We start from the raw sequence: 27,222 nt of genomic DNA, 5'->3' as shown, positions 1-27,222 counted from the left end.
ATTGGTTTTCCTGAATAGAAAGAGTTTGAAGTGATGGTAATAGAAGGCTAGGCTTCATCCGTATCTACAGTAAATCTTCTTCGTAAATAATATTGATATGCGATACATTCTTACAACAAACTATAATATTCTTATTGCTAATGCTTTGGTAAATAGGAACCTTACGAGGTTCCTTTCTCGAGGTTCGAGGAGATTTCTTTTTTATTACTTTTTACGATCTGCTTTTTTTCATTATCAAGATATTATGTAATAATTCCGCACTATTTTAGAATATGGCTGCAAATAATTTATCATCATATAGCTAACAAAAAATCGTGTTTGTGCACTTTGGTCCTATTTACATACTGCGTACATAATAGAACGTACCAATCATGTGAATGAATGAAAACTGTAATAAAAAGTTTCAATATTTCAATAAACGAAAAGTGTTAAACTCGGTATCCAGAACCCAAATAGTTGGCGAGCCCCGCGAAGAACTAAACATTTACAGAAAAGTGGGATTTCTACTGACACGATTCTTTCTTTTTGCTGCGATTGCCAACTGTGAGACGACGGGAAATTGAAGCATCTACCCCTTCGCTATCTAGGAACAGAATCGACGGGCTATCTCATCATTTTAATACCGTTTCATTCGTCTTTTTCTACAAATACTCTCTTTTAAACAGGCATGTCAGTGCTTTTATGGGCTTTTACTCAAACGTGTGGTTATGTTTCCGACAGTTTGTTGATTTAGCTAATGCGAGCTATTTCAAAGTTGGAACGTTAATTTATTACTATACAAGACACACAAAAACGTTATAAAAGTAACGTGTTCCGTATTAAACGTAAAAGCGCTGGTGGCCTGGCGGTAAGAGCGTACGACTTTCAATCCGGAGGTCGCGAGTTCAAACCCAAGCCAGTTCGTACCAATGAGTTTTTCGGAACTTATGTACGAAATATCATTTGATATTTACCAGTCGCTGTTTGGTGAAGGAAAACATCGTGAGGAAACCGGACTAATCCCAATAAGGCCTAGTTTCCCCTCTGGGTTGAAAGATCAGATGGCAGTCGCTTTCGTAAAAACTAGTGCCTACGTCAATTCTTCGGATTAATTGTCAAACTAACCCCAGGCTCCCATGAGCCGTGGCAAAATGCCGGGATAACGCGAGGAAGAAGAAGAAGTTCCGTATTAAACGTGCTAGTCGTAGAAATAGTCATTATCAAGTAACATTTATATGCAGAGTTGCACTAAATTATCGCCAGAAATCTTCGCAAAATTGCAAAGAGGTGCTCAGAAACCTCGAGATTCAGTAACGAGGCAGTTCCGGTGAAGTATCCAGTCTAGACGATATTCTCACGCGACTAAACTGTGCCCGAGATTTTTTCAGGAGAACAAATTCATCGAAATCATCGAACAATACCGTAGATTAGATACCGCGCGAGTAATACGGAAATAGTGTTCCGTTCGCGTCACGACTGAATCGCATCCCAATATGCCAATTTAATCGCGTAGCGCCACCTATCGACCCGCACACTTACCACGACGGGGTGGCGCCCACCCCATCCCATCCCCCGTACTACGTACTACGAGCGTCTATTTTGAGATGGTAGTTTACAACCGATAGGACTACAACTGCTGTAGTATTGATGCTCGCTGCACCGATTTAGATTATTGCGATCTAGGGTCCCGCGTTTAGATAAACCTATGGTCTTGTTGTCACGTTTCGCGAAGGTGTGTTTCTGTGTTTATTTACGTATTTTCTGCGCAGTAACGAGATTGTTTACCGGAAACTTTCGAGATCCAATGTCCACTGGGAACGAGGATTTTTATCGCTGTAATACCGTTGTGGTGTGAAAATGAGGAAAATAAGGAATTGTAAAGTATATATATATACCTTTACTTATTGTTTTGAAGTTTTGTAAGCTTGGCCTAGTCAAGGATTAACCTTATGATCGACAGGTATACAATGCAAATTGTTTAAATAGATATATTGTCGTACATAATCGCGACGGTTAAGAAGTTATAGTTGAAACTGAAAGCCAGATTTCTAAACGATTTTATCAGACCCTTAATCTAGATCACTTAAAACCTCGTAATACCTTGTTACATCATTAGCGTCTGAAAGTCACTAATTAAAGAGATTGTGATCCACAATGGGTAAATGAGTGGTTATTGCGCATTTTTCGTCAATCCCGGACAAAGGAAAGGGGACGCGGAGTGGGAGATCGTTTCCTTGCTAGGAGTTAGGTGCACTGGGGGCGGGTCGTAATCGCGAGCTATAATTATTACAACTTGCACAATCACTTTTATAAGAAATATACAGAGTGATATTGTTATGTTATGGTGAATATGTAGGTCAACTTTTACTATGAGTGAGGCCCACCCCTAAAACGCTAAAAAATCTACTGTCTAGTACATTATGTAATCATTTGTTTTCTATGCAACAGCAGTTTTTTTTGTGATTTCGGGGTTTACCCCAGTATAATTGAATACAGGCTATTTATTCGCTAATTAATAGGAAATAAATAATTATTAATTTGCAACCAAACCTGATCCGCCGTTCTTGTGTGATTTATTTAAATATACATTCAAGTACATACTTTCACATTTATAAATTTATAGAACGATAATAGTACCTAGTTGGTTTTTTCTCTTGAAGTGGAAGCAGGACCCATAAACCAATATGATTCCAATACATCATAGCTCCTTCTATAGCCTCGTGTGTCACCAACTTTGATGTTTTACTTTTATAGAGTACTCTAGTAGGTGCGGTGATAAAACGCGCACCTACATCTTATGTGTCGGGGGAGGGGTAGCCAACTATCGGTTCACGATTATGGGAGCCATGCACTGCACGGATTCGGTTGTAGAATTGTTGTGTGAAATCCAGAATCAAAATTTATCTTGTTAAAACATCAAAAGGTTAAATACTTTTACATGTTCGATTTGTTCAGTATGTAGAATATTTGAATTGTTTTTCGTCACATTTGTTTTTTACTTTTATGTATATGCTTTTTCCAAATTGTGTTTCCACTCGGGATCGGGATCGGGAATAAATAGCCAATTTAACTCGCGAGGGATTAGCCGATTCTTGATTTAGTAAGAGTACATACTTACATTTATCTTCCTGTAGGACCTACTGTACTTACAATAAGAAATAAAATCTACATATCTTAACACAAGAAATAGAATAAAACTTTCATATTCGTATTACAAGACAGTCATGGCACGCACCTCGGCCTATAGGCTATAATATCAAACTGATTATTTGTCATTGGAATTCTCGAAATAATTGCACATTTTGATGGGCCTCATTTGACGTAAGTGTGTAAAAATAATGCTCTCATTCCTACTTAAACTTGGGTTCATAGTAGGGGTCGTCCACATTAGTATGCAGCGCGCAAGCCGCCCAGCCCGCTCCCGCAGCGAGTGTTCGCGCGAATATTCGCACGATTGCTCGCCCGCAACTCTTATGGATTTGATTTGTGTTAAAGGAAAAATCACTTGAGCTCAGAAGGTTAAGTTGTAAGTATTGTTGTTAAACGTCTATTTGCTGGAAAAAGGTAATAAGAAATCGGATAACATCAGAGATTTCCTTCTCAAGCACTCGCTTCAAGAATTATACGTATTTTATAGAAATACACATGAAATTTTCTCATAACGTCTCAACAAGCGGTTCGTAAAATTGTGCACAGATTCCGCGCGCTGCGCAGCAATCCCATATGCATGCACTTCTCCAAGTACTCTCCCTAAGCCCCGATATGAAAGAAGACTCGCCCCCACAAGAACGCCTATCAACCTCCACCGCGCACCAGAAACGGCCCAACCACCATCAAGCGAAACAAGACTTTATTGTTTCAAATCGCGGTAAAGAAAATTATGAAAATCCATTAACAAGCGATGGTTGTCGATCAGGAAATGAAAATCTTAGTGATGACTTTTGCGATCTCTCTAAAATGTTTGCTGTAACTTGAACTTTAACTTTTAAGTCCCCGGCAAGCTCGGTTCTCCACACAAACGTAGTTACGCTCTCATTTTCAAACGACTCGCTAGATTGCTCTGAAACGTTGTACTTACTTACAATAAGATAAGGTATATCTAGTCTGTAATTAGTTTATGTAGCTTCAGATACCATAGTAACAAAAATACAGCGAATTTAAGTTTTTCATACAAAAAATTTTTTGTACTCCATTTAGTTTGTTTTATTAACTGGTGCTATATAAACTAATTACAGGCCTAGAAATACTTCATGTCATAGTATATGCAAAGTTTCGTTACAATCTAACACCAACTAACACGTAGTTTTAAAATGAGAACGAAACTCCGTTTGTATGGAAAGGTGAAATTCGGCCGGCCCGGTACTCTTAAATACGCGAGCTAAAGTTTGGATTTCAACAAAATAGGTATGTATTATTATGTTGTGTTGCGAAAATATCATTCAAACCGTATATACGAGTATGTATATTGCAAAGTGAACTCTAAGGTGTTGTTTTCCGGTTTCATGTCGCGTTTGATCAAGAAAAGTCGACTGACTGAGGCGATCAACTTTTGCTTGTCCTCGTCACTCCATTATTTTTAAATGCATAGCGTATGCGACAACGCGATTCAGTTTTAGAAGCCATGGCGCGATAATATCGGATGATATAATTACTGAAAAGCTAAAAGCGGTTACAGCCGTAGTTTTTTTGGCTCGGCTGAAGTTTGTCACCACGTCGCTTTAAGCTGTTTTTTGACGCGGCTTTAGTTACTTTAAACGCTGCCATAAAAGACCTTTGGCTGAGGGAATTTGAAATTTTCAAGCTATGATTACGGCACTATGTCGCTCTTTAGTTTCTCATTAAAACTAGACGAAACACATTTATTGTTTTTAATTATTTATCGTTTTAGCAAATGGAATAATTTTATAATTAGACAGTAATACCGAAATCTGCACGTGAAAAGAAGAAGAAGAAGAATCGACTCAATTTTTCGCTAACTAATAACTACCTAATACTTTTTTAAATAGAATCGTTTAACTTTTGAACTCGTTAACAATGTTTACTTACAAACAGAAGCGTGATCGCGATGGCACCTAAACTTATAAATATCCGAACTATATTGTAATAAAGTAAGTCCATCGGGAACCGGGCGGGATCTTGTTTACTGATGTTGGAGTGATTTATTACCAGAGCCGAAGGTTGCAAGCCGCTGTATCTAATTTTCCAATCGCATTGTTTTAGTTTTTAACCCGATGTACGAGTATTTACGATGGTCGCGTAAAATTAAGTATTAAATTTACCTCCAACGTTTCGAGGACGGCGTTGTCCCTGTGGTCTCGGAGAAGACTGGCTAAAGTTGACATCAACAATATCAACATCTTCTAGGTTTTGTGCGCACTAGGGATGTCACTGGATCGACACACACCACTCACGATATTCGATTTACGCGATTAAGTCCCGTCGTTGTGAATAATAATGAGTAAAAATCGTGAAAGTTCAAATCAGTGTATTTACGATGGTCTTAAGCAATAGGTACCTACATATATATATTAAAAATCAGTAAACGCGTATTTATTAGCAAGCAACAAGCGGACATCTAGTTCACTGATTAGGCAATTATCACTTGACAAAGACAATTCACCGTAATTTTTTTGGCCCAACTAATACCGTGAATTTGCATAATTGCAAATATATTTTACACGTTTTATTAAATATATTAATATATATAGGCCCTTCTAATCCTCTATGAGCCCATTTCGTAAATTTTAACTTAATCAATGGTTTAGATATCGCTTATGGAATACCTACACGTATTCATACGAAGAACAGCGGCTATTTGAGAGCGAAGATCAATCAAATATTAATTACTAAGAGTAGAGAGCCTAACTTGAGGTCCTAAGGGAATGAGGCGGAGGAGGTCAGGATAGTCATGAAGTATAATAATTATATTAGGTCCTACTTTGCTCCAATATTAGCTCCAAATTAAGGAAATTATGAATATTGTTTACCTATTTACCTACCTATAGTTTACTTGGGGACGCAAATTTATAAAAGAGTATATACGGAGAATATACATATGACATAGAAATATAATTTTTGAATGTATAAAACGTTAAATCATTTTATAAAATTGGAGCATAGTTACCTACAGGGGAGCAAAGTAGAAACATTTTACATACCAACAAAGTAGAACATAAATTACCAATTGAGGCAAAGTCGCGTACACAAAACAAACAAATTTTGCATTAATTACGAGTAATACGTAGATGAAATTCAACTACATATATAGAGATGGTATTTTACAATACAGTACAATACTTTCAATACTCTTCATTGCACACATCAATAACAGACACGATTAAAAGTGGATAAACTTACCCAAAACAGCGAATATTTCCACCATATATGAGCCTTAGGGAGGCCCTAGCGACATCTACCGTAAGTGTTATACTTCTACTAGTCATATTGCAAATTTACCGGTAACTTAATTATATAAATTAATTTAATTTGTTTCTAAGCTCAATAAGTCCCCTTATAATATTATTCTATAGTCCTTTCATCTCAGAAATGTATGACTAGTTGAATGCCCGGTGACATTTGTCACGTAGGTAAAATAAGTGTTAAAACGACTATCGACCAGCCTATTCTGTAGTCAGTTCTTTCTCACGCCACCGCTTTGGGGGGCATGCAATAAACTATGTTTTAATATTGGGGTCTCTGTTGACCTTGCGCCACTTGCGAGGGTGCGCGCCCGGCTTCTGCTAAACCACGATTTGATTTTAAAATGTGTCATAATTCTATTAAGTCAAACATAAATTGGAAAACTAAACAAAACTGTCTGTGTTGAGCAATACTTAATTAATTCGTTGCTGAAACGGAGCCTCGTTTAATTTGGTAAGCTTTGATATTCAGTATTTGAAAAGCAAGTATTTTAACTTAAATAAATTTAGGTCAAACATAAATTAGGGTTTTATCTCAAATAATGTTTTTAAACCAACAAATCAGGAGAAACTACACTATTGCCGAAGGCGATATTTACAAAAGTAACACATTTATTTCGTTAAGAATGCCAAATCCGTTATGTGCTCGATTTTTGATTGACAAATAGTTACCTAGCAATAAAATACATAAGGTATTCATTAATTTGATTATAAAATCGCGCACATGTCGGATTTGGCATTATCAATGACGTAATATTATTTTATTGATCACCAATTCTCCATCGGCCATAATAAACAAACAATTTAAAGTCCCGTAAACGTGTTACACATTAAGCCATTGAGGGGAGCGTCTAACTGGCCGAATAAAAACGAAACTCCACACCTTCACCCTCTATGGTCGCAGCGTGCTATATTATTTGACAAGGTTGCAACAACAGGGCGGATGAATCGGAGAATTGACTTCAGTTTAAACACACACTTTTTGGAATGATAACCGGTAGGGATGGGCGCTGGGATATCGGGCATATCCCACATTGAATAAGCTGACAAATTTTTCGTTCTTAGCGTCCTTAACTTAACCCAATTCCTTGGACCTGTGCTAATCTTATCCATTGCATACATTTGCCGTATGGAAGATATCATTTGATGATTTACTCGACGGTCTCTACTTTACATTTACTACATATCATATTTTTAATATTTATGTAAACAGCAACATTTGGATAAAATGCCCAGTACTTAGAAATTAAATATTTTATCTATTTCAGATATAATACCTGAACAGGTGCTCAAAAATACCTGAACAGGCACTCTAACTCCTTAACAATAAAGGCGTGTTTAGATATTTGTGAGCACCTCGGCCGCTTCGATATATCTGATGGCGACTGTACATTAAATACGTTATATATACGCCTTCAAACATAAAGAAAAAATATGTATCCCTAATAGGGACTAAAGTCAGAGCTATTTCCATTTGCGAATATTCTCGGCAAATAATACAACCCTAATGGCCAGTGACAGTGTAATGAATTAGATATTCGTAGTGCTAAAACGCGGCGCTACACGCTGGTATAGGCTGCTGTTTAATTTCGCAAGGATTACGTATGTTATTTGTATTTACATGCTACAACTAAAGTTAGTTCACAATTTGATTTTATTTATTCATCCATATTATTCCGTATCTTATGTAAAAAATGCTAATATGTTTTTAGGTGAGTGAGATGACCTACATTAAATACTATCACATATTATATTTTTAGTATTAAACATCAAAATGACAAATGAAGACAAACTATTACTAATTGAGGCTTGAAGCGCATTTATGAATAACGCCACTAAACTTAATAAAAAATTCTTAATAGCTCCTTACGTCACAGTTTGCGAATTTTCTGGGAAATGGTACAACCCTAATGGCCGGTGCAGTGTGGTGAATTAGATATTCAGTAGTGCTTAAGCGTGGCGCTAGTAAAGGCTGCCCGTTTAATTTTGCAGGGTTATGTACTTATGTATATTGGGGTGGCGATTTTCGTTGCTACGCTGACTAGTCGGACCCCTCTTTGATAGAGACGTTGGTTTTATATGGATCTTCGCTTAATTTTTATAAGCTTTTATTTAACTTGCCCTGTTAGTACCTATGTATGTTAGTGTGGGTCAAATCTTGGAAGCTGAAGACCTGCTACTTCCCGATTTCCGATTGAGCTGAAATTTTGCATACGTAGGTAGGTAGGTAGGTAGGTGGTGGTAGGTAGGTTGCGATGTAGATAGCATTTGTAAATCGGATGACAATGCAATAAAGATGATATGGAGCTGATCTGATGGTGGATACAGGACGTGGCCATGGGAACTCTGTGATGAAACAACGCAAACTAATTGTCTTTGGGGTTGTTAGAATTGTCCTAGATGCCTGTGGAAAAAAGTACAGACAGCGATAAAAAGTTGTACCCAATGAAATTTTTGCAAAAAACTTATTAATTTCAACGATTAAGGAATTTATTTCGAAAATGAACTGCAAGGTTGACTTTGTTGGTTTAAAATAAGGAGGCGAAGTGCATACACTCCCCAGTCCGTTTAAACTTAATTAACTCTAGCCCGCAATGTGAGCATTTCTTACCACGACAATAAATTACTATTATTTAATTTCTAGTGGGGGAATTTATTGCCAAACACCGATAAATTATCGATATGTTTCTTAACACTGTTAATGGTTTCAGTAAATAATACTTTTTATCAGTTATGTTATAATAGTGTGTCAAATGTCGCAGTTTCCTATATTTCTTCACAATGGAAATGAGTTTAAATGCTTATTAGTCTTATCACTGACATGTTTGGTAACAAGTCAGCTGTTACTATTAGGGTATAGCCCTATTGACAAAGTTTTAAGTTTCAAAGTAGGCAATAGACTAATTTTGTCTCAATTTAGAATTAGGCTTACATTTCCAACCCTGAATATCATCACCTTATATTATAAAGGTAGTTACAGTTCTAGTATATAGAGGTAATTCTGAAACCCTAGGAGAAAAGTAAAGTTTTCAGACCTTTTTTATACGAAGTTTGTAACTTTTTACACCGGTGGTTACGATGGTATTTAATCTAAGTTCATCCAAAATACAAACATTACCTAAGACATGTGAATTTCTGATATGGCCAAAACAAAATTTAAAAAATAATCTAGTTTATATGTAAGATATCCGCAACGCAGGCTTCGTCAGGTGGCTACAAATGCAAATCAGCAGCATGCTTTTGCAAACGCAAACCAGCAATTACCTTTGAGTGATCATATTGAAAATTATGACAACATATTTGCGTGTATTGGTCGTACTGGTTATACATAAACACTATTTAGATCTAGTTTACACCGTTAAGTGTATAACTATAAGTTTGTTCCACTGGCGATGGTCGGTGTAGTCATTTGTTTTGATAAGGTTTTATAGCTTCTAAGTAAGCAACATTCGTAATCAGCGTTTACGACTCTTCGCTGGTCATTAACAACACGTTCTCATTTGTTTTCGAAGTTATACTCGGTTACGTCGAGAGACTGTTTGCTTCATATTTCTGCAGAGCGCCTACCGCAAAAAATTAAAATCTAAATTTAGTTATCTGCCTCTGCCTCTCTGTCGCTCTTGCATATTTGAGTGTCAATCTAGTTTTGAAATATGGTCGATATGTAATAAAGCGTCGTATGTAATTTAGATTAACTAATGTCCAAAGTATAAAAAAGTAAAGTTTACTAAAATGTAGTGTTCGTTGTTATGTCACTAATCATTTGCACGGAAGCGCTTATATATACCCTGTGAAGAGCCGGGTTTTAGATAAAACTAGTCGTATTTTAGAAAAAAATTACATAACAAAGTGATATTGCACCTAGCGGTATCTCATAGGTACCACACCGAAAATATGGCCTGGAGGCGTATTCAGATTGTAATAACAGGTTATGAATTTGATCTGGATTTGTTATGAATATTATCTTTCAGTTTCAAAAGTGACACTTCTTCAAACAGAAAAGTCACTTTTGTAACTCACAGATCATATTCATAACAAATCCAGATCAAATTTAACCTGTTATTACAGTCTGAATACGCCTCCTGGAAGCTTGCACATTATACAATGTAAAGTTGTAATTGGTTCCTAACTAGGCGGGGCGTTCGCATCGCGACTTGAAAATATCCTCTTTACCGGCTTATTTATCTCGTACTTACCTCAACTACTATCAGCCAACCGGAGTTTCCTACATACTTTGGTAATTAAAACGTTTCAGCTTCAGAATCACGTACTTGATTGGATTACAGTCGAGTGGCAAGGTTGCGTCACGGCAGCCCCGCAACTACCGTAGTAACATGATCGTTTACACGTCTCAAGTAATTACAGTTAAGGTTATACTTTAATAAATACGCGGGGCAATTGATATAAAGCAAGAAATAAATAAATAAAAAATAATTAAAATTAATGAATATAAAGTAAGAGGGTTGTTATTATGAAAATAAAAAATAACATAAATTATCGTTATTACATGCGCAATGAAGGAAAATGAATCTAAGTAAAAATAAACAATACAGGGTAGGTACATATTAAAAATGGAGTAGAAAAAATAAGTGCTCTTTGAGGTAACAGGGAGCTGCAGAGTTGGATAGAGTACGTTATAATTAATATGTCAGGAGCAAGTGGTTTTCTGTATTATTTTTTATTAAATTGTTGGAGATACCTGTTTCTTATTAGATTTACATTCTTCTAAAGACTAATTAGCTAATTAATTGAGCTATATATGACGTAAGGCATGTCAAATTATAAGGTAAATTGCTTACCCCCGCTGACCTCTACTAATTAGATAACTGACAAGAAAAATCAAGGCGTTTATTATGTAGGTACGACGTAAATATGTAGGTACAACTTTTCCCATCAGTTTTACATCCTGTTAGCTTTCCCGTATTTCAAATTTGCTACAATTTAATATGATCCTAGTTACACCTAGGAGGTTTCTTTACCAATACAAATAGGTATTCGTATTGGTAAAGAAACCTCCGGATTCATTTTCGGGTTAGAAACATGCCTGTATTAGGTACACACGAAGCCTTATAAAGTTAATTTGGAACTTTGTTACTTAGGTTATTGAATGAATATTCGTTTAATTACCATGGCTCCCAAGGAAAATATGGTTTGGTTGCTATATAATGGTGTCCCAAAAAGGACGCAAGATTTGAAATTGATGAAAAACACTTTTTTTTTCGTTATAATACATCTGTATAGAAAATCTTGAAATGCATAAAATAGGGTTATTTGTGGAATAATACGTCAGGCAAATGTCCTCCTAGACTTTGCTGGCACATACGCACTCTTTTGTCAAAAATTTCTATGGCCATTTTCCATAGATGCGGCTGAATTTCTCCGATGCAGCGTCGAATTTCCTCTTTTAAAGCATGAGTGGTTGTGGGCTTATTGGCGTAGACTTTAGACTTTAAGTAACCCTAAAAAGAAATCTAAAGGCGTTAAATCGCAACATCTAGGGGGCCAATTCTGATCACCGAATCGAAAGATCACACGACTAGGAATTTTCGAACCGTACCCGCCAAACTATCATTACTTTTGAAATATTGTTCACTAATAAACACGCGTTGATGTTTCGTATAACCCGCCATTTTCACAAACCTTAAACATTCAGCTGTCAAATTTTTTGAGGGTTGCCAGCACTAAAATACAAAAAAGGCGGCAAATTGAAATCTTGCGTCCTTTTTGGGACATCCGTTACATGTTTGTCGGCCTCTATCTGTTATTATTTCCCAGCTCTCGTATTATTGATCACAAATAGGCATCCATTGATCATGTTTAATAGCCAAAGAGAACGTGTTAGGTAGCCATTGTTAAAGTAATAAAGCGGATTTCTTGTAAAAAAACATATGATTACTTGTTACAGCATTTACAGCATATCAATGATTAAATTTAGTAACAGTTGCCATAATTTAGTGCATGATACTTTTATTGTGAACTAAATTTTATTTCCTGTTTTCTGTTCTTTTACCTGGTATTTAGTACACTTTATGGTATGATTGACGAAATAAAATTTGCATTGATCTCTCGAACGACTTGTATGTCGAATCGGTGCAAATTATATTTCGCCAACTATAATTATTTAATTATTAAGCTAAAATAAAATTAAAATGAATGATTGTCGGGATTGTATTATAGTATCGTTTGTTTATGGGACAACCTGTAAAAGTTTTTCCTCTAACGCGCACCGCCTCGCTTCCCGCTTATTTTGCTTAGGAACTAAACTTTTAACGTATATTGCCATATTAAATCTATATACGAATGTATTTGAGAGTTTAGCGGTTATGAAGACAGAAGATTAGTCGTATTAATAACAAATTCGCCTCGGGACAAGTTAGGGTTTAGGAATAGGACCCACAAAATGCACATCCTAATTCGAGTAAGTTTTGAAAGAATTAATTATTAAAAACCAAACTTAAGGTCTTTAGACCGCAAATAATAATAATATAGGTACATGTATATTGAGTAGACATTTTGTTCTATCCATTAGCGAACTTGTTGTTTTTTTAGGAGTTGATCCTTAAGTCCAGCAATAATCTATTTCACATGTGACTAATCCCCATCCTAAAAATAGTTAATTCAAATGTACATTTATACTGAGTGCCCGTGGTGTGCTCGAGTGAATGGCTCGAGCAAATATTGGCTTATTTGTAACGAGGCTCGGAAATAGATCTCCAGCTCGGGCTTCTTGGAATTCGAGCCTGTTCGATACCAGTGCTCGACTACTGGTTGTTTCTGATTAAAACATATGCTTGATTAATACGATAACGGTTTGTATGGAATAGACGGGTCCAACTCATTTGAGAAAAAGAAGACTGTGGACAAAACAATAAAAGTTAACGACTCAGGTACACACGTATTTGATCGGTTTTTTATTTGAATCTCAAGTGGGTGAAAAATTATCCTAACTTTGCGATGTGTTAAGCATATAATAAAATGTGTATGATATCTGGGCTCGGTGAGATCTCGATGTTCAGCTGAAAATGCTTACTTTTATTAAAGGAATATTTTGAATTCATTTCATTAGATACATATATAACTGTGGTGGGTTTTATCAGGTTAGATGGTCTTTTTACTATATTTGTTCCGATTTTAAATTGAACAAAAATATATCGTATGTTGGCATCCTATAAAACAGGGAAAAAATTAATTAAAGACTGTACACGATGAAACCCGGCCATGCATGATCTGGTACGTATATATTTTTACCGAACTTACGCACATATTCAAGCAGTTTTTTTATTTTAATAATCTGTATTTATTGTCATTTATAATTTGGTTTATATAATTAAAAATAATGAAATATTTTTAATGGAAAATTTGGTAAATACTGTCAGAAGAGAAGACCGTGGACTATACATATAACGCTCAAAGTCACAGACATTCTATATTATATTTCTGGTTTTGTTCTGTAGTTTGATAACCGCAAATTATTAAAGGAAAAATGCTGCTTCAAAATGTACATTCATTTAAAAGATTCATCATGCGTGACCCGGTTTCATCGCGTTTAGTCTTTATAGACCGCGAGCCAGGAACAAATTTACATGACCAATCGCCTCCCGGGCGATAACTCGTATAGCTGCCGCTCCGTTGCAGCCACCGAAACACGGGATTTTTTTTTAATCATCTAGTCTAAACTATCATCTGAGACAATATCAACTGGGAGGCGGACTGAAAAAAAAATTTTTTTTACATGTTCAGTCATCAACATCAGCAACGGTGTTTCCACCGCGATACGACCAGCTGACAATTTGTTTAATCCGTGATAGCATCTAAACTATCATCTGACAAATTATCAGCCACGAGGCGTTGACTGGCGATATATGCTCCTGGCCCGCGAACTATTAATATTAAATAACAACAATAACCCTTTTTTTTATAAAAGGGCACTTAATTTTCATGAACTCATGAAGTCAAACGAGAGAGACTCGGTTATAAATTTGGAATGAGGCATTCGAAGAAAAATTAAGGTTGAAAGAAATTGTTGACTAGGTATTTAGCTTTTATAAATTCTTGGTTGAAAATAAAAATAAAAATTAGGTACTTACTTAATCTCAGTCACAGAAGTTATAGTGACGTTTATGTATGACACAATAATAAAAACCCTTAATTGCAACTATTACCTCCTCATGTATTGTGTAAGCTACTGTGACTACCTGTATATTGCGTAATACATCGATAAGCCTCGATATATATATCTATGTGTTTGATTCTAAGTTTCAGCCGAAATCTGTTTGTATATTTTGAAACACTAACTACATAAAATATACAATGTACCTACTTAATAATAGTCAAAAAGAGTAAGATACTTAGCATCTTTAACGTAGTCACATAAAGCAAAACAGAATCTAATAAGATTTCTAATTAGATCCGTCCACACTATGCTAGCGGCGCATACGCGTTGAACGACAGACGCTACGCACGACCAGTACACTCGCGTCCGCCGGCGCGTCGCGACGTCCGCGTCAGCTTTCTCGCGTGACTGTACCCACGTGTCCCACAACAACAAATACTGTAAACAGTGCACGAGTGAAATATGTCCCTACGGATGATATTTCAATAATAAATCAACTGATAGTAAAACTTTTGGAGGTGTTCGGACGTTGCCGACAGCCGAAATCGATGCAATGCATATACGTTGATGCGTGCATAATCAAGCGATTCAACCCCCCGTCTGGTCCGGTAATAATAGTCAACCCTCTCGTGCGCCCACCCCCACACTGTACGGAGATTTACATCTTAGATATTCGCCACGGTGTTATGAAGTGCTAACTATGATATCATGAGATGAGTTATATTACTCTTACGTGGCATTACCATATTCGCTAACAATAATTGTTTTGAAGGGGCGAGAATGCTTAGGACTGGGACTTTAGCTCTCAAAGTGTATTAGAACATTTATGTTTAGCTTTGGCTCTATTAATTAAGGCCATCTTTAAGACTTAAATTACATTTAAATCTAAGAAACGCTTTAAAAGCATAACGTCTAATAAAATCTTACAAAAGACGTTCAACTAAAACTCTCAAAGAATGAACTAGAATACAATCGGTTCGATACGCACCCTCCTAAACTGACTACGTGACTGCAGCATGCACTTTGCGCTCGATCGATCCGGCGATTAGTCGCGCGACCAGCGTACGGGGCGAGGAAGAACCCCATCCATGCCACTGCCACCACCTGTCCGTCGTAATAGCTTTCGGAAGACGGTCGCACGCGCGTACGCATCTGCCGCTGTTTCGCGCCAAAAACGGAACATGTTTTAAATTCAAAATGGTTCCTCAGTGTATCGATTGATCCGGTGTTGTGTGGACGTTCGTGTGTTTTTTTTTTGTGTTGTGATGTTTATAATGTGACACAATGCTTGGATTGCTCACTACGGATTTCGGTTATCAGAACCGATTGACACTGCTGCAACAGCTGATCGAGTGTGGCGATGTTTTGTTGGGACCCGAATTCGTCTATGGTACGTTTAGTTTTATTATATTGTATTTATCATTTTATTGCAAGGTCTCCAATTGGCTTAGATAAACACGTACCGGAAAACGGATGAGTCAATGTGACTCACATGGAATACCTAATTTAAATCTATAGTACATTTGTTCCCTACTTGTTTTATACAATATCTGGCTAAGATCCATCTAAAATAGATTCCGTTCGTAAAAGGAACGAAGTTCGTTCAATTTTACGACGGAGAGATGCCTTTTACTAATTTAGATCGGTTATTTTTAAACTGAACAGAATGTTGGTAAACGAAAGCGTTGCCTACACTAGAATTCACTCGCTGACAAATACTTAATAAAGTAGTACCTAATATTAAACACACTTTTGAAGTTATCGATTTTAAAAAAGTTAACTAATACATAAAGTATATTTAGTTACGTAATGACAGTAGTAAAGACACCTGTTAGGGAAAAAACAGCTCGAGCACATGCAACATGCAAACATTAATTGCGCCGACAATTCAATTCAATACGAGTACAGCTGGATAAAGATGATTGCATTATAAACAGAGTCGAGTACATGCCTACATTTCGTAAAACAATAAGCTGGTTTACCGTCGGAGAGATGAGATTGTAATCTGTTTACGTAAACACTGTAAATGACTGATATGCCTACTTAAGCTAATAAAGAGGTATAATCAAGCCAAATATTGGTATTTTCGTCGTATGTTATCGTCGCTATAGTTGGTTTTTTAGCATTAGAAAGAAGGTTAGCGATCTTGATGTCTTTTTATTAAACATCACTTTTGAAAAATAAGTCACAGCAAATATGTTACAATTATAAATCATATACGAACACATACATTCATACATTATTTTGCTTTCATAAGTAATATAAACTAATTTTTAGGGTTCCGTACCCAAAGGGTAAAAACGGGTATTGTCAACGCGCAATCTTATGTATCATCTTGCATAGCTTCTGTATAAGGCTTGCGCAAATAAAAACTTCGTTACATCACTTTGATAAAGGCTTGCAACCGATTCGCTTTCCGTTGATCCGATTAACCTGCAATTAAGCCTACACGTGCTGTATTGCATCCGTCATGCGACGTTCAATACAAATGCACTTACGTCCACGGAACGAACAACCACGTGCACACATACGTAACTTCATCAATCATCACGTTCGTCTACATCGTACATGCAAACTTTTAAATTATTATTACATCTGAAATGCGCAAAATCTGTACTCTTTTATTTTTGTACGTCACATGTATTTGCTGATCGACATGAGAATTCGTCTTCTAATAACTGTTTGCGTTCAAACTGCAGCGCACTAGAATAGTAGATGCAAACGGTCAAATATGTCCTGTTTAAAGTGTTTAATTGATATTGTCTAACCAAAAACCTCTTATGAGACAATGCCTGTGCCCAGCATCGGGACGTAAATATGCTGGTGATGGCGCTACGATTGACTTGGTAACAATTTTTTGTTTCATTATTTCAATCAATCCTGTTTTTTGTGAGGATCATATGCATTTAAGCAATCGAAAATTTAGAAATAGAGTTAAACGTAACGCTTTGGACGTGGTCGTCACCATCCTTATTATTTGTTTCTCCTGAATGTATGAAATAACAAGTAAATTCGTATTATAACTAAGACGAAGATAACATACATGGGAACTATCCAGGTACATCGATCTTCAACTCACACGATTAAATGTCACCTCGGCCAGAGCGCACGCGATGGCATTGTCCTCACGATAATACCGCTAAAGGAAAGTCACCCCAAACACTTTTAGTTCTCACAATACTAAGTCCATTTTCCTTTAGACGGGTGAGTTATCCGATTTCCATCATAATGACTCGAATCTTATTAGCGTCGTTTTGTACTTCCTGATGCAGATTAAAATGTGCTAATATCTCGCTAGTACCATTAGGTTTGCGTGGCAAAATCGCTTCTGGTTTCGTTATGTTTTCGCTTTAGGAGACAACATCTCTGAAAGATGGAAGTCCTTATGAAGATTCCCCTTCATATCTAAAGAGCGGAATCTAGCTTCTCTGGATTGTATGACTTGTATGTAGCTTATGTTACTTGTTATTAGGATTTCGTATTGGATTGCCAATTGATCTGAAAACCTGCACAAAACAAACATCTTATTCTTAGCTTTTGCTTAAACTAATAGTTAAATGGTTGTGAATAAAATAAGAGATAGAAAAAGTCTTCTCTACTCTACTCGGTCGTGTGTACTAACTTTATGCCTTTTGCGATAATAAGGTGTCCAAAAATTTATATTGGCATTATATTGAACTGAAACTGTATTTCTAGATGCTGGTATTCTTTGTTGCTCTAGTACAACAGTAAACTCATTAACAGTCGTGACAGTATGACAGTAATGTAAAGCGAGTAATAAAAACTGTATCAGATCAATCCGGCGAAGCGCATTCCCAATTGGCTGTGGTGCATTCTTGGTCTCCATCATCACTTCGTGTCATTTTCGTCTGTTTGTGTCTGGAACTCTGAATCTGTACGTGACACGCGCAAAGATACATGGCTCTATTCGCCTCTTATGCTTTACCGATAGGAATGCAATTTTGCGATTGGTTTACTTTGACACGCCGATAGTGTTTAAGGATAATGGTAATGATCAATTTTTTTTGCGTTTCTAGATCTTATGGTCTTACTTAATTTAATACGTCGTCAACGTATAATTCCTGTGGTACAGGACTATGCAATGTGAACCTCCTCATATTCCTTGGTTTATGAGTGCTAGGTTAAGTAGGAAATTAATTAAAATAGGGTTAAGACTTCGTTCAGGACACATTCCTCTAAAGAAGTTCGCTTTTATGATGAAAAAAGAGCCATCCCCGAACTGCGAAGCTTGCAATATTGTAGAGGATGTTCAACATATACTGGTGGAATGTGTACGGAACGAAGGTAAAAGACAATTGTTGATGAAGTCACTAAATATTAATAGGTTAGATGTAGGCGCTTTTCAAAGCATCTTGGCGGCACCAATCTCAGAAGAGGCAAAGGAGATATATTTATTTGTGTATAATTATATTAGTCAGTATACTACTACAGGCCGTAGATGAGTGTAATTTAGATTAAGGTACGATAGGACTGGCGTAATCTTAAGATTAAAAGTCCCTAAATAAATACATGAATAAAAAAAATAAAAAAAAAGTCCTCAGGCGTTGGCAAATGTACATATATAAATATAAACGTACATTTACTTAGGTTTCTCGGCTCTATGTGTATTGTGTAACTTGTTAATTGCAGATATTTATACTCGTAAGCGTTTCCCAGGTTTCATCAATTCAATCAATTTTCATAAATTTGGTTGTTACACTTCGACAGCTATATTGCCTACATCTTTTACCCTGGCACACTTCTTAAATCCTCTTTAGGCTATTTGGCTTTAGATGGCAAAAATTTACGACCAACCGCAATGCCTATGAATTTATAGTAGATGAGTAGATTGGTTGTGATGTGGATGTGAGAAAGGAGTTGTAAAATTGTTTGTTACATATCTTGCACTGTTTAAATTTAATTATATTATTATAGCGGGTCAATGATTAAGAGTTTAGAGTAGCCACAGGCATTTAACTACATCACTTACACCTTACACTTTTATCGCTATCTGAATATTCGTCTGAATAAAACCAGCAAATAACATTTTTTTATGGTAAACTAAAATATTAATTACACCGCTCATGATATCATTCCTTATAGAATTCTGTTGTTGGTAAAACACTATTGTTCTGCTTTTCTTCGAATGCGACTCTTTTTATTTTACCGGCATTCAATCAGACTTCCGTTTGCAGCATGTGTTTAGGTACCCTCTTTATACACGCACAAAAAACATCACATCCGCTGCAACCAGGTTGTTATTTAATTGTATTGGCTAAATAAACCTTTACGAATAAATTATATCAAATATTCCTTTTGTCTTTAAGTTACTTAAATTTGCTGTGTAATTTTTTTTATTCAATAGATATTTCACAAATACTCATGATTGCCCAGACGCAATTCAGTAACATCTGCATAAATAAATACTCAAGGCACGGGTTCATACAACTGAACAGAAATTTCAATGTCACCTTTATTTATGTCCCTCGGTACGTTTCGGGCCTTCTGTCCCGCCTTAATTGTTTAAAGCAGACAAAGAAATTAGAATAAAGCCTTAACTTAAAACCCTTTCGCGCTATACGGTACAATTTCTAAGAATGACATATTTTATGAGTTCAGTAAAAGACAAAAGGGTTTGAACGGTTACAATGAGAAAACGCTTGACCATTTATTGTTTTACGGCTTAACTAAAAGGAAATACACATTCATTTTTTACCTTATCCAGATGACTTAAGGTGTATAAATCTTTTACGTCAAGCGTACATTGCGTTCTCAAACAGATGTATGTTTGTAAGGATCTCAATGACACATACGCCTTTTTGAACATAATTGTGCACCGTGGGGCGTGACGGTGTGTGATCGTGACGCTACGGTACAGAGACGAGACGCACTCGGACCGTTGACGATGAATACTAACAAGTTAACTATATATTATGAAATGGCGCCTTCTTCCATTTTTGAGGTTATTATTGCTAGTACAAATTATTTCAGCCGGTGTCACTGAACAGTTAAAATTTACTGTGAGTATTCCATTAAAGCTGTATTTTTTTAAATTAAGAACTACCCATATTCAATTTAAAATGCTTAGTTAAACATTGTTATTTGAAAGTCATCGTAAGTTACCAGAGAAGAGAAAGAACTCTTAATATTCAAAATCAAACCCGTAAGTAGTAAGTACTGTACTTACTAAGTACACAAGACTAGTTAAAGCAACACACCTTTAAGCACATAATAAAATTTAATATAAAAGCTTGCTCATATTAAGCATGGTAAGACTTACAGTTACACATACTCGTAGTCAATTAACAGTGCATTCGATGGAACGATCGTGACTCACAGCAACGTTCCCACAAATTAGTCTCAAGACGTAGCGACACGGATGACGATGGCACTCACCTCAATGGCCCTCCGAGCCTCCTCGATCCAAACTACATACGCCGATGCATTAGGGACGGTTAATTATGCTCTAATGTAAGTACGGCTATATAGCGATATGCAGCTGTTTTGTCTTCTTATTGAGACAACGTTTCATTACACAGTGGTACAATCTTCAAAAAGAGTAAGTATGGTGAATATTTGAGAGGTTTTATTATTCATATAATTAGACAAACAATATTAAAATTTCCCTCACTGTTTGGTAGAAATTTCAAGAAAGCTTGATGAAAGTTCGATCTAGATAAATTTAATTCGTGGATAAACGCATTTTCAGGATATTTTATATTGCAAATATACTTGCTATATTAGGAAAATAATTGTATGAGAGTCGCGGTATAGTTGACCTATGTTCTAGAATTTCTAGGTACTTTAATGCCTTATTTGCTCAAGTATACGAGCAGCTACACAACTCGCACGTATATAACAACAAACCTTAGGATTGCGTCACGGCAATAAATTATGTTAACAGAAGTTTATGACGGTACGTACATTATATTTTTATCTACGAAGATTTACCGTCTAGTCCGAAGGTCTCAGGCTCTCTAGCAATACGAGCGAAACGTAAACAATGTAAATGTGTTGCAATAACATTTATGGCCTGTATTTAGTGCTCGCTAAGAGTGTACCGTGACTTTTACAATCCTTAAAATTTCATTAACTTTAAAGCCCGTTTTGTACGCAGCGAAATGGCATGAAATGAAAACATAAATAAGAGTATGTCTTTGTGGATAAACTTTACATTTAAAATAATAAGGTACCGAACAGATGCCTTTTTTGGGTTCCGTACCTCAAAAGGAAAAAACGGAACCCTTATAGGATCACTTTGTTGTCCGTCCGTCCGTCCGTCTGTCTGTCAAGACGCTTTATCTCGGGAACGCGTGGAGGTATTGAGTTGAAATTAAAACCATATACTCAGGTCTACAGCCCCTTGAAGCTGTAAAAAAAATCAAACTTCTAAGTTAACGTATAAAAAAGATATGGCTGTTTAAATGCCGCAAAAACCGTATACATATACTTCGACACTCTCAAGGGAGTCAAAATGTATAGGGTACTTCCCGTTGACCTAGAACTATGGAATTTGGCAAGTAATATCGTCTGAATCGTCTTACACTACAAGTACATGGAAAAATCTGAGAACTATAAATTTGTAAAAAATAAAAATAAAGTTAACCCTTAAATCGATAACGTTCACTATACTGGACATGGAAGAACAAAAATCTGCACCAAATATTAAATCATTGTGATACTTTCCTGGTAGCGTAAGTAAGTAATATGTTATTTTTAAGTATATAAAAAAATATTGGGAACCAGTGTTAACATTATATTTTTGTCAAAGGCAGAGCTTTCAAGGAAGCATCCGACACTTACATTTTTCCCATATTTCAATATTTTTTTATATGACAGTATTATGCAGCGTTAAAACATGTAGTAGGTTACTAACTATTTCTTACGTGGCAGTATGATTTACATAAAAATGTGTTGTATTTATGGGTAAAACACACATAAAAAGTGTAATGTCCAGTATTTTTCCCGTTGTCGATTATACGGCGCTTTTGCTAAGTCCAGTATGTTGGACGTTGCCAAGTATATGGAATCATGTTGCCCCGCTACACTCACGGCTTAGGATTCAATTTATTAGTATTCTTCCAAAAACTTAAAATGTCTCACTTTATGGTTTTGTGGCAGTATATCAATTTGAGTTTGATTATTTTTTGCACCATTTTAGTGCGGACTTGAAGCGTTTTCTGGTGATACACATGTGGTCATACAAAGAACCCGAACGCGGCTTATTAAACATACAGTCATTGTTGAAGAGCAAACCTAACCTCCCCGTGAGAGCGCTTAACATGCTTATTCCATCCAACTATAAGTTTAAAAGTTGCCCTACTGTTCCTACTAGTTAACTGTGATGCTTTAGTAAGTTTATTAATAATGTCACCACACATATTGTTCAAAACATCGTTATGACTACGATCTGTACTCATCCTACCGGCACACCCAGTAAATTCAAAAGTAAAATCGACGTCTTTTAGCTTTTAGAATAAGGTTCTAAACCAGGCACTTAAATCAGTAATATTTTTACAATAAAAATCCTCCTTTTACTTATGCGCAGTTCTTTCTAATTCTTAAAGCGAATTATTGTAGCCTAATTTCTAATCAAATGACGTATTGTAGACCTAACCTCCGACACCCCCAGTACGCTGACCGTCAGCGGGGTCACTGACCCGTCACCGTCGATGCCCGAACTCTGACGTTTCATTCCCATTGCTACGTCGAAAGCGTACGTTTCCCAGTTTAAGAGGGACTCTCTGATTGTAGTTGGTACGAATGTTGAAGTTGAAGTGACATATTGTTTAGTCCACAACTCGACTCTATAGGTATAATGCTGCAATGGGAATACGAAATCGTGACGAAATCCGCAAAATCCAAATCTTTAATACCTACGATAGAAGTTTCTATATTGCGAGGTATATTTCAGATAAAATTGCTTTTCTTCCAGAATGGTTTTCTGTTCAAGATGTTTATTAGAGCGAAAGGGTAACTTTATCAAAGCTTTCGGCTTTTTGTTTGACAGTTAAGGCAGTTTCTATTTAGTTTTGGTATGCTTGGGCAATAGGTACCTTAAAATAAGCTTTCAGTTTGTGTCACATTAGGTCGTCTTATTTCATGCATATTTCGTCTTATTTCGAAAAACTTATCTACTGTAGATAGTTATTTGAGTCCAGGGATGTCTTGTGTCTGTCTATTATTTAAGAGGAGATGTAAAGCCAGGAAATTAGAAGGGAACATAAGAAGATATGGCTATTGCGTGGTTTTTTTTTCTAAATTACTCTGCTTGCTATAAAACATTTTAAAATAATCGTACGCCTCATCATTCGCTCGCCCTTGTCCTATTCATTTGTGATCGGCGCAGCGTATCCCTTACCTTCCATCTCTCTGTCGCCAGTCATCTCATCATTCACACGCTTTCATTACTTATCTGCCTGTATAAAATCATAAATGCTTATTAAAGTACATGAGGCAACCGTAACACATCGCTGCAATGTTTACGTTGCCGCTAGCCGCTGCCCTAACCAAACACGGCCCTCTCCCAAGCACCACCTATAAATTACCTACTAATACGCAGTGTACACTCCGCTTTATTATTCATGGAGTTATTCGAAACGGTCGCGCGGTCAATGCTTTACAAATTACGCGTTCTTATTTGACACCTTTCGTGTTCTTGGAGTTTGTAAGTTATTATTGCGAGCCTATTGTGTCCCACTGCTGGGCAAACTCCTCCCCCCTCTTCTTCCACTTCTCCCGGTTTTGAGCTACATCTGGCCAGTCTCTCAAAAAGGAGTCCAATTATCCCGCCTACGCCGACGAGGTCTGCCGGATTCCCGGTTTGACTCACGGGGCACCCACTCCGTGGTTATCTTGGCCCACAAGTCATTCGGCATGCGGCAGACATGACCAGCCCTGTCCCACTTCAATTTGGCCGCTTTTCGAGCTACATCTGATTTGAGTTTTAGAGCGAAGCGAGGTGTTCCGGATGCGATCCCTTAAGTTACTTTTTGTTAGTTATTAGTTAGTTTATAAGTTACTCGTACTTATTAAAGGCAGTTTTTAACGATGCACCTACGCGTTTCACACGTACCTCAATTAAATTAAACGTGTTATATGCACCAGAAAGGATTTGCGGTGTAATTAAGACTTTTTTAATACAGTTCGTGGCTGTTTAGCGTGCGGAAAGTTGGTTTTCGCGAACTAGTGCTTTTTACTTTTCCAATTTTTTTAAATTTTTACTTGTTCCAATTCATGACTACTTATTGATGAGTGTTAATATTAGTTTCCTTTAAACGTCGTAATCAACATAAAAAAAAACCTACTGTTAATGTAAGAATACGAAAAATATGCATATTTCATATTTTATTACTTACCTCTTCATCATTATAAGTATTATAACACGTTTATTTTTTTAATGTTGAAAAACCGTTCTTAATAAGTTGTCTGAATGGAACGGAACGCCTGTCAAAGAAGAGGCGTATTTTCTTACTGTAAGAATATTTTAAGTTTCCAAAGGCAACATTCGATATTGTTTTTATAAATATACGATACACAAATATTTAGGTAATAATAGTACAATGTTTTAATATTTACAATTGTTTCTGTCTTATAGAACATGCATTTGAAAAAAAAACTTTCATTGAATTGGGTTCAATAATAATAACAAAATCTATTCTAGTCGAATAAAAGCTAGAAAAACACCTCTTCATAATGTCAATGTCAATGATGTCAGTGTCACAGAATTAATAATATAAAAGTTTCGAATTCCATTCCTTACTTGTTGCTTTTCTTATTTTTTCGCAACTGTATTAAAAAACGTCGTTCGATACACGTGCGGATATGTCATTCTTCACTCGTCCCGAGTCTTGCCACGAGCCGTAGGCGAGTGGCAAGATATCTCGGTACCCGTGAGGTGATGACATACTTTCCGCACTAGCATCGAAATGGACTATTTCTTATAAGGGTCCGGCAAAGGCTCTGTTTAAAAAAAAAACTATATTTGACTTAGCTGGAATACCAATTACTGCCGATGTAATCTTAAATACAATTCGACTTTAATGTACTGTTAATGCATTCACGCCGCAGGCGCATTCAGCTACGCGCTACGATTGTACCCGATAACAGATTTTTCCCGCTTTGTAGCGAAACACTCCTAAGCACAGAAAACCTAGGCGTGTTCTGGTCGCTGTCAGACAATTAGTTTGACAAACATCGGATCTGTGACCGCGGACCTTGTGTCTAATCTTTTCTTGCTCGAACTGAAATAAGCTTTCGATTGCAATTAACAGATGTCATATCTGATCTGAACTTGTATTTCTTACGATAGAAATCCGATGTAATCGGTTCTCAGGGAACTCAAATTCTAAACAAAAAGCGCTACCAACCACCTACCAACCGATGCGTAACGGGCCAGTAAGGCATAATAATTTTCTGACCGGTCGGAAAACTAAGATTAGTGTTGAATATCACGGTCCAGTGCTCGATACCACCGTTTGGTGTCTAGACACTGAATTGTCTAGACTAGGTAATGTGAACATTGGAATGCATTGATTGATTAACCATAGTTCTTATGGTGCACTGTCATGCACCGGGTATTGGAAATTATTTGAGGTGTTAGATTATTGTTGGTGCAGATTGAATATTCTAGATTAGGCAGTAAAGTTGATAATTGAATAATTCAGTCAACTTGTAATGTGTGCAGATTATATGTACTTATAAATACTTATTTACACAAACACTTTTTTAGGGTTCCGTACCCAAAGGGTAAAAACGGGACCCTATTACTAAGACTCCGCTGTCCGTCTGTCCGTCTGTCACCAGGCTGTATCTCATGAACCGTGATAGCTAGACAGTTGAAATTTTCACAGATAATGTATTTCTGTTGCCGCTATAACAACAAATACTAAAAAGTACGGAACCCTCGGTGCGCGAGTCCGACTCGCTCTTGGCCGGTTTTTATACCTTACATCAGTTCTCTTATGTATACAGTGTTGTTCCTGACATTGCTGTTGATATCTGAATAGATAAAAAAAAAGTCTTCTTATTAGATTTAAAGGCTGTTTCAATTTTTAATAATGCACAAACTCCGGTTTTCGTTTTTATTATCGCCATAATAAAACCTCTTTAATCAACCGTATGAATTTACAATTTTATTGTTATACCTCATTTTACGATCAGATGTATTTTTTATGAAAAGGTAATATTAATTTCGTGATTGTGGGTTGAGCTTTGTACTGATTTTATTATTTTTTATTTACAGGTATAGACAACCGGATATCACACTCAAGAAGTGTAACGCCACCGTAAGTATATACAAAGATAGTTATAACTCCGTAATAGATGGATACAGTCTAAGGAAAAACGTGCCTCGAAAATCACGAAAATTTGATTCTCGATTTGATTCGCGCCACTAGTTTTGGCCTACTCTCGTATAGAGGGCGTTGACGGTTTCGTTTGTTATTTATAATCTTAACGCATATCAGTAAAAGAACATGGGTCAAAATCATATAAGAATAATTAATGCAAATAAAAAAATAATTTATCCATATTTAAATACATTTTAACGTATTTTTATAAATCTTCATTTTTAGTTTTAAAGTATGTCGATAGATGGCAGTGAATTTACAGTGGTTACAAAATTTACTATGACGGTACCGCTCTATCTTATTATAATCCTCTTTGGTATATAAACGAGCGTATGCACCACTTCATGCCTACTAATGCTTG

The 27,222-nt window shown here is 36.3% G+C and overlaps 1 protein-coding gene across 5 annotated transcripts in view; it reads left to right on the top strand.

Moving 5' to 3' along the window:
- LOC134747195 (AF4/FMR2 family member lilli) overlaps positions 1 to 27,222 on the top strand; it is a 265,189-nt gene that overhangs the window by 223,220 nt on the left and 14,747 nt on the right. For 4 of the 5 annotated variants that reach the window (XM_063681787.1, XM_063681785.1, XM_063681788.1 and 1 more), the window contains one exon: positions 26,756 to 26,798. In XM_063681787.1, coding sequence (XP_063537857.1) covers positions 26,756 to 26,798 — 43 coding nt within the window. Of the gene's footprint in view, positions 1 to 15,617; positions 15,902 to 26,755; positions 26,799 to 27,222 lie in introns of those variants that run through there. The other variant, XM_063681789.1, reaches the window with a different exon arrangement.

The sequence above is a fragment of the Cydia strobilella genome, chromosome 14 (genome assembly GCF_947568885.1).
Source record: "Cydia strobilella chromosome 14, ilCydStro3.1, whole genome shotgun sequence".
In the NCBI taxonomy this organism is placed as follows: Eukaryota; Metazoa; Arthropoda; class Insecta; order Lepidoptera; family Tortricidae; genus Cydia; species Cydia strobilella.
The sequence above is the reverse complement of the archived record's forward strand: the minus strand, read 5'-3'. Positions and strand labels throughout refer to the sequence as shown.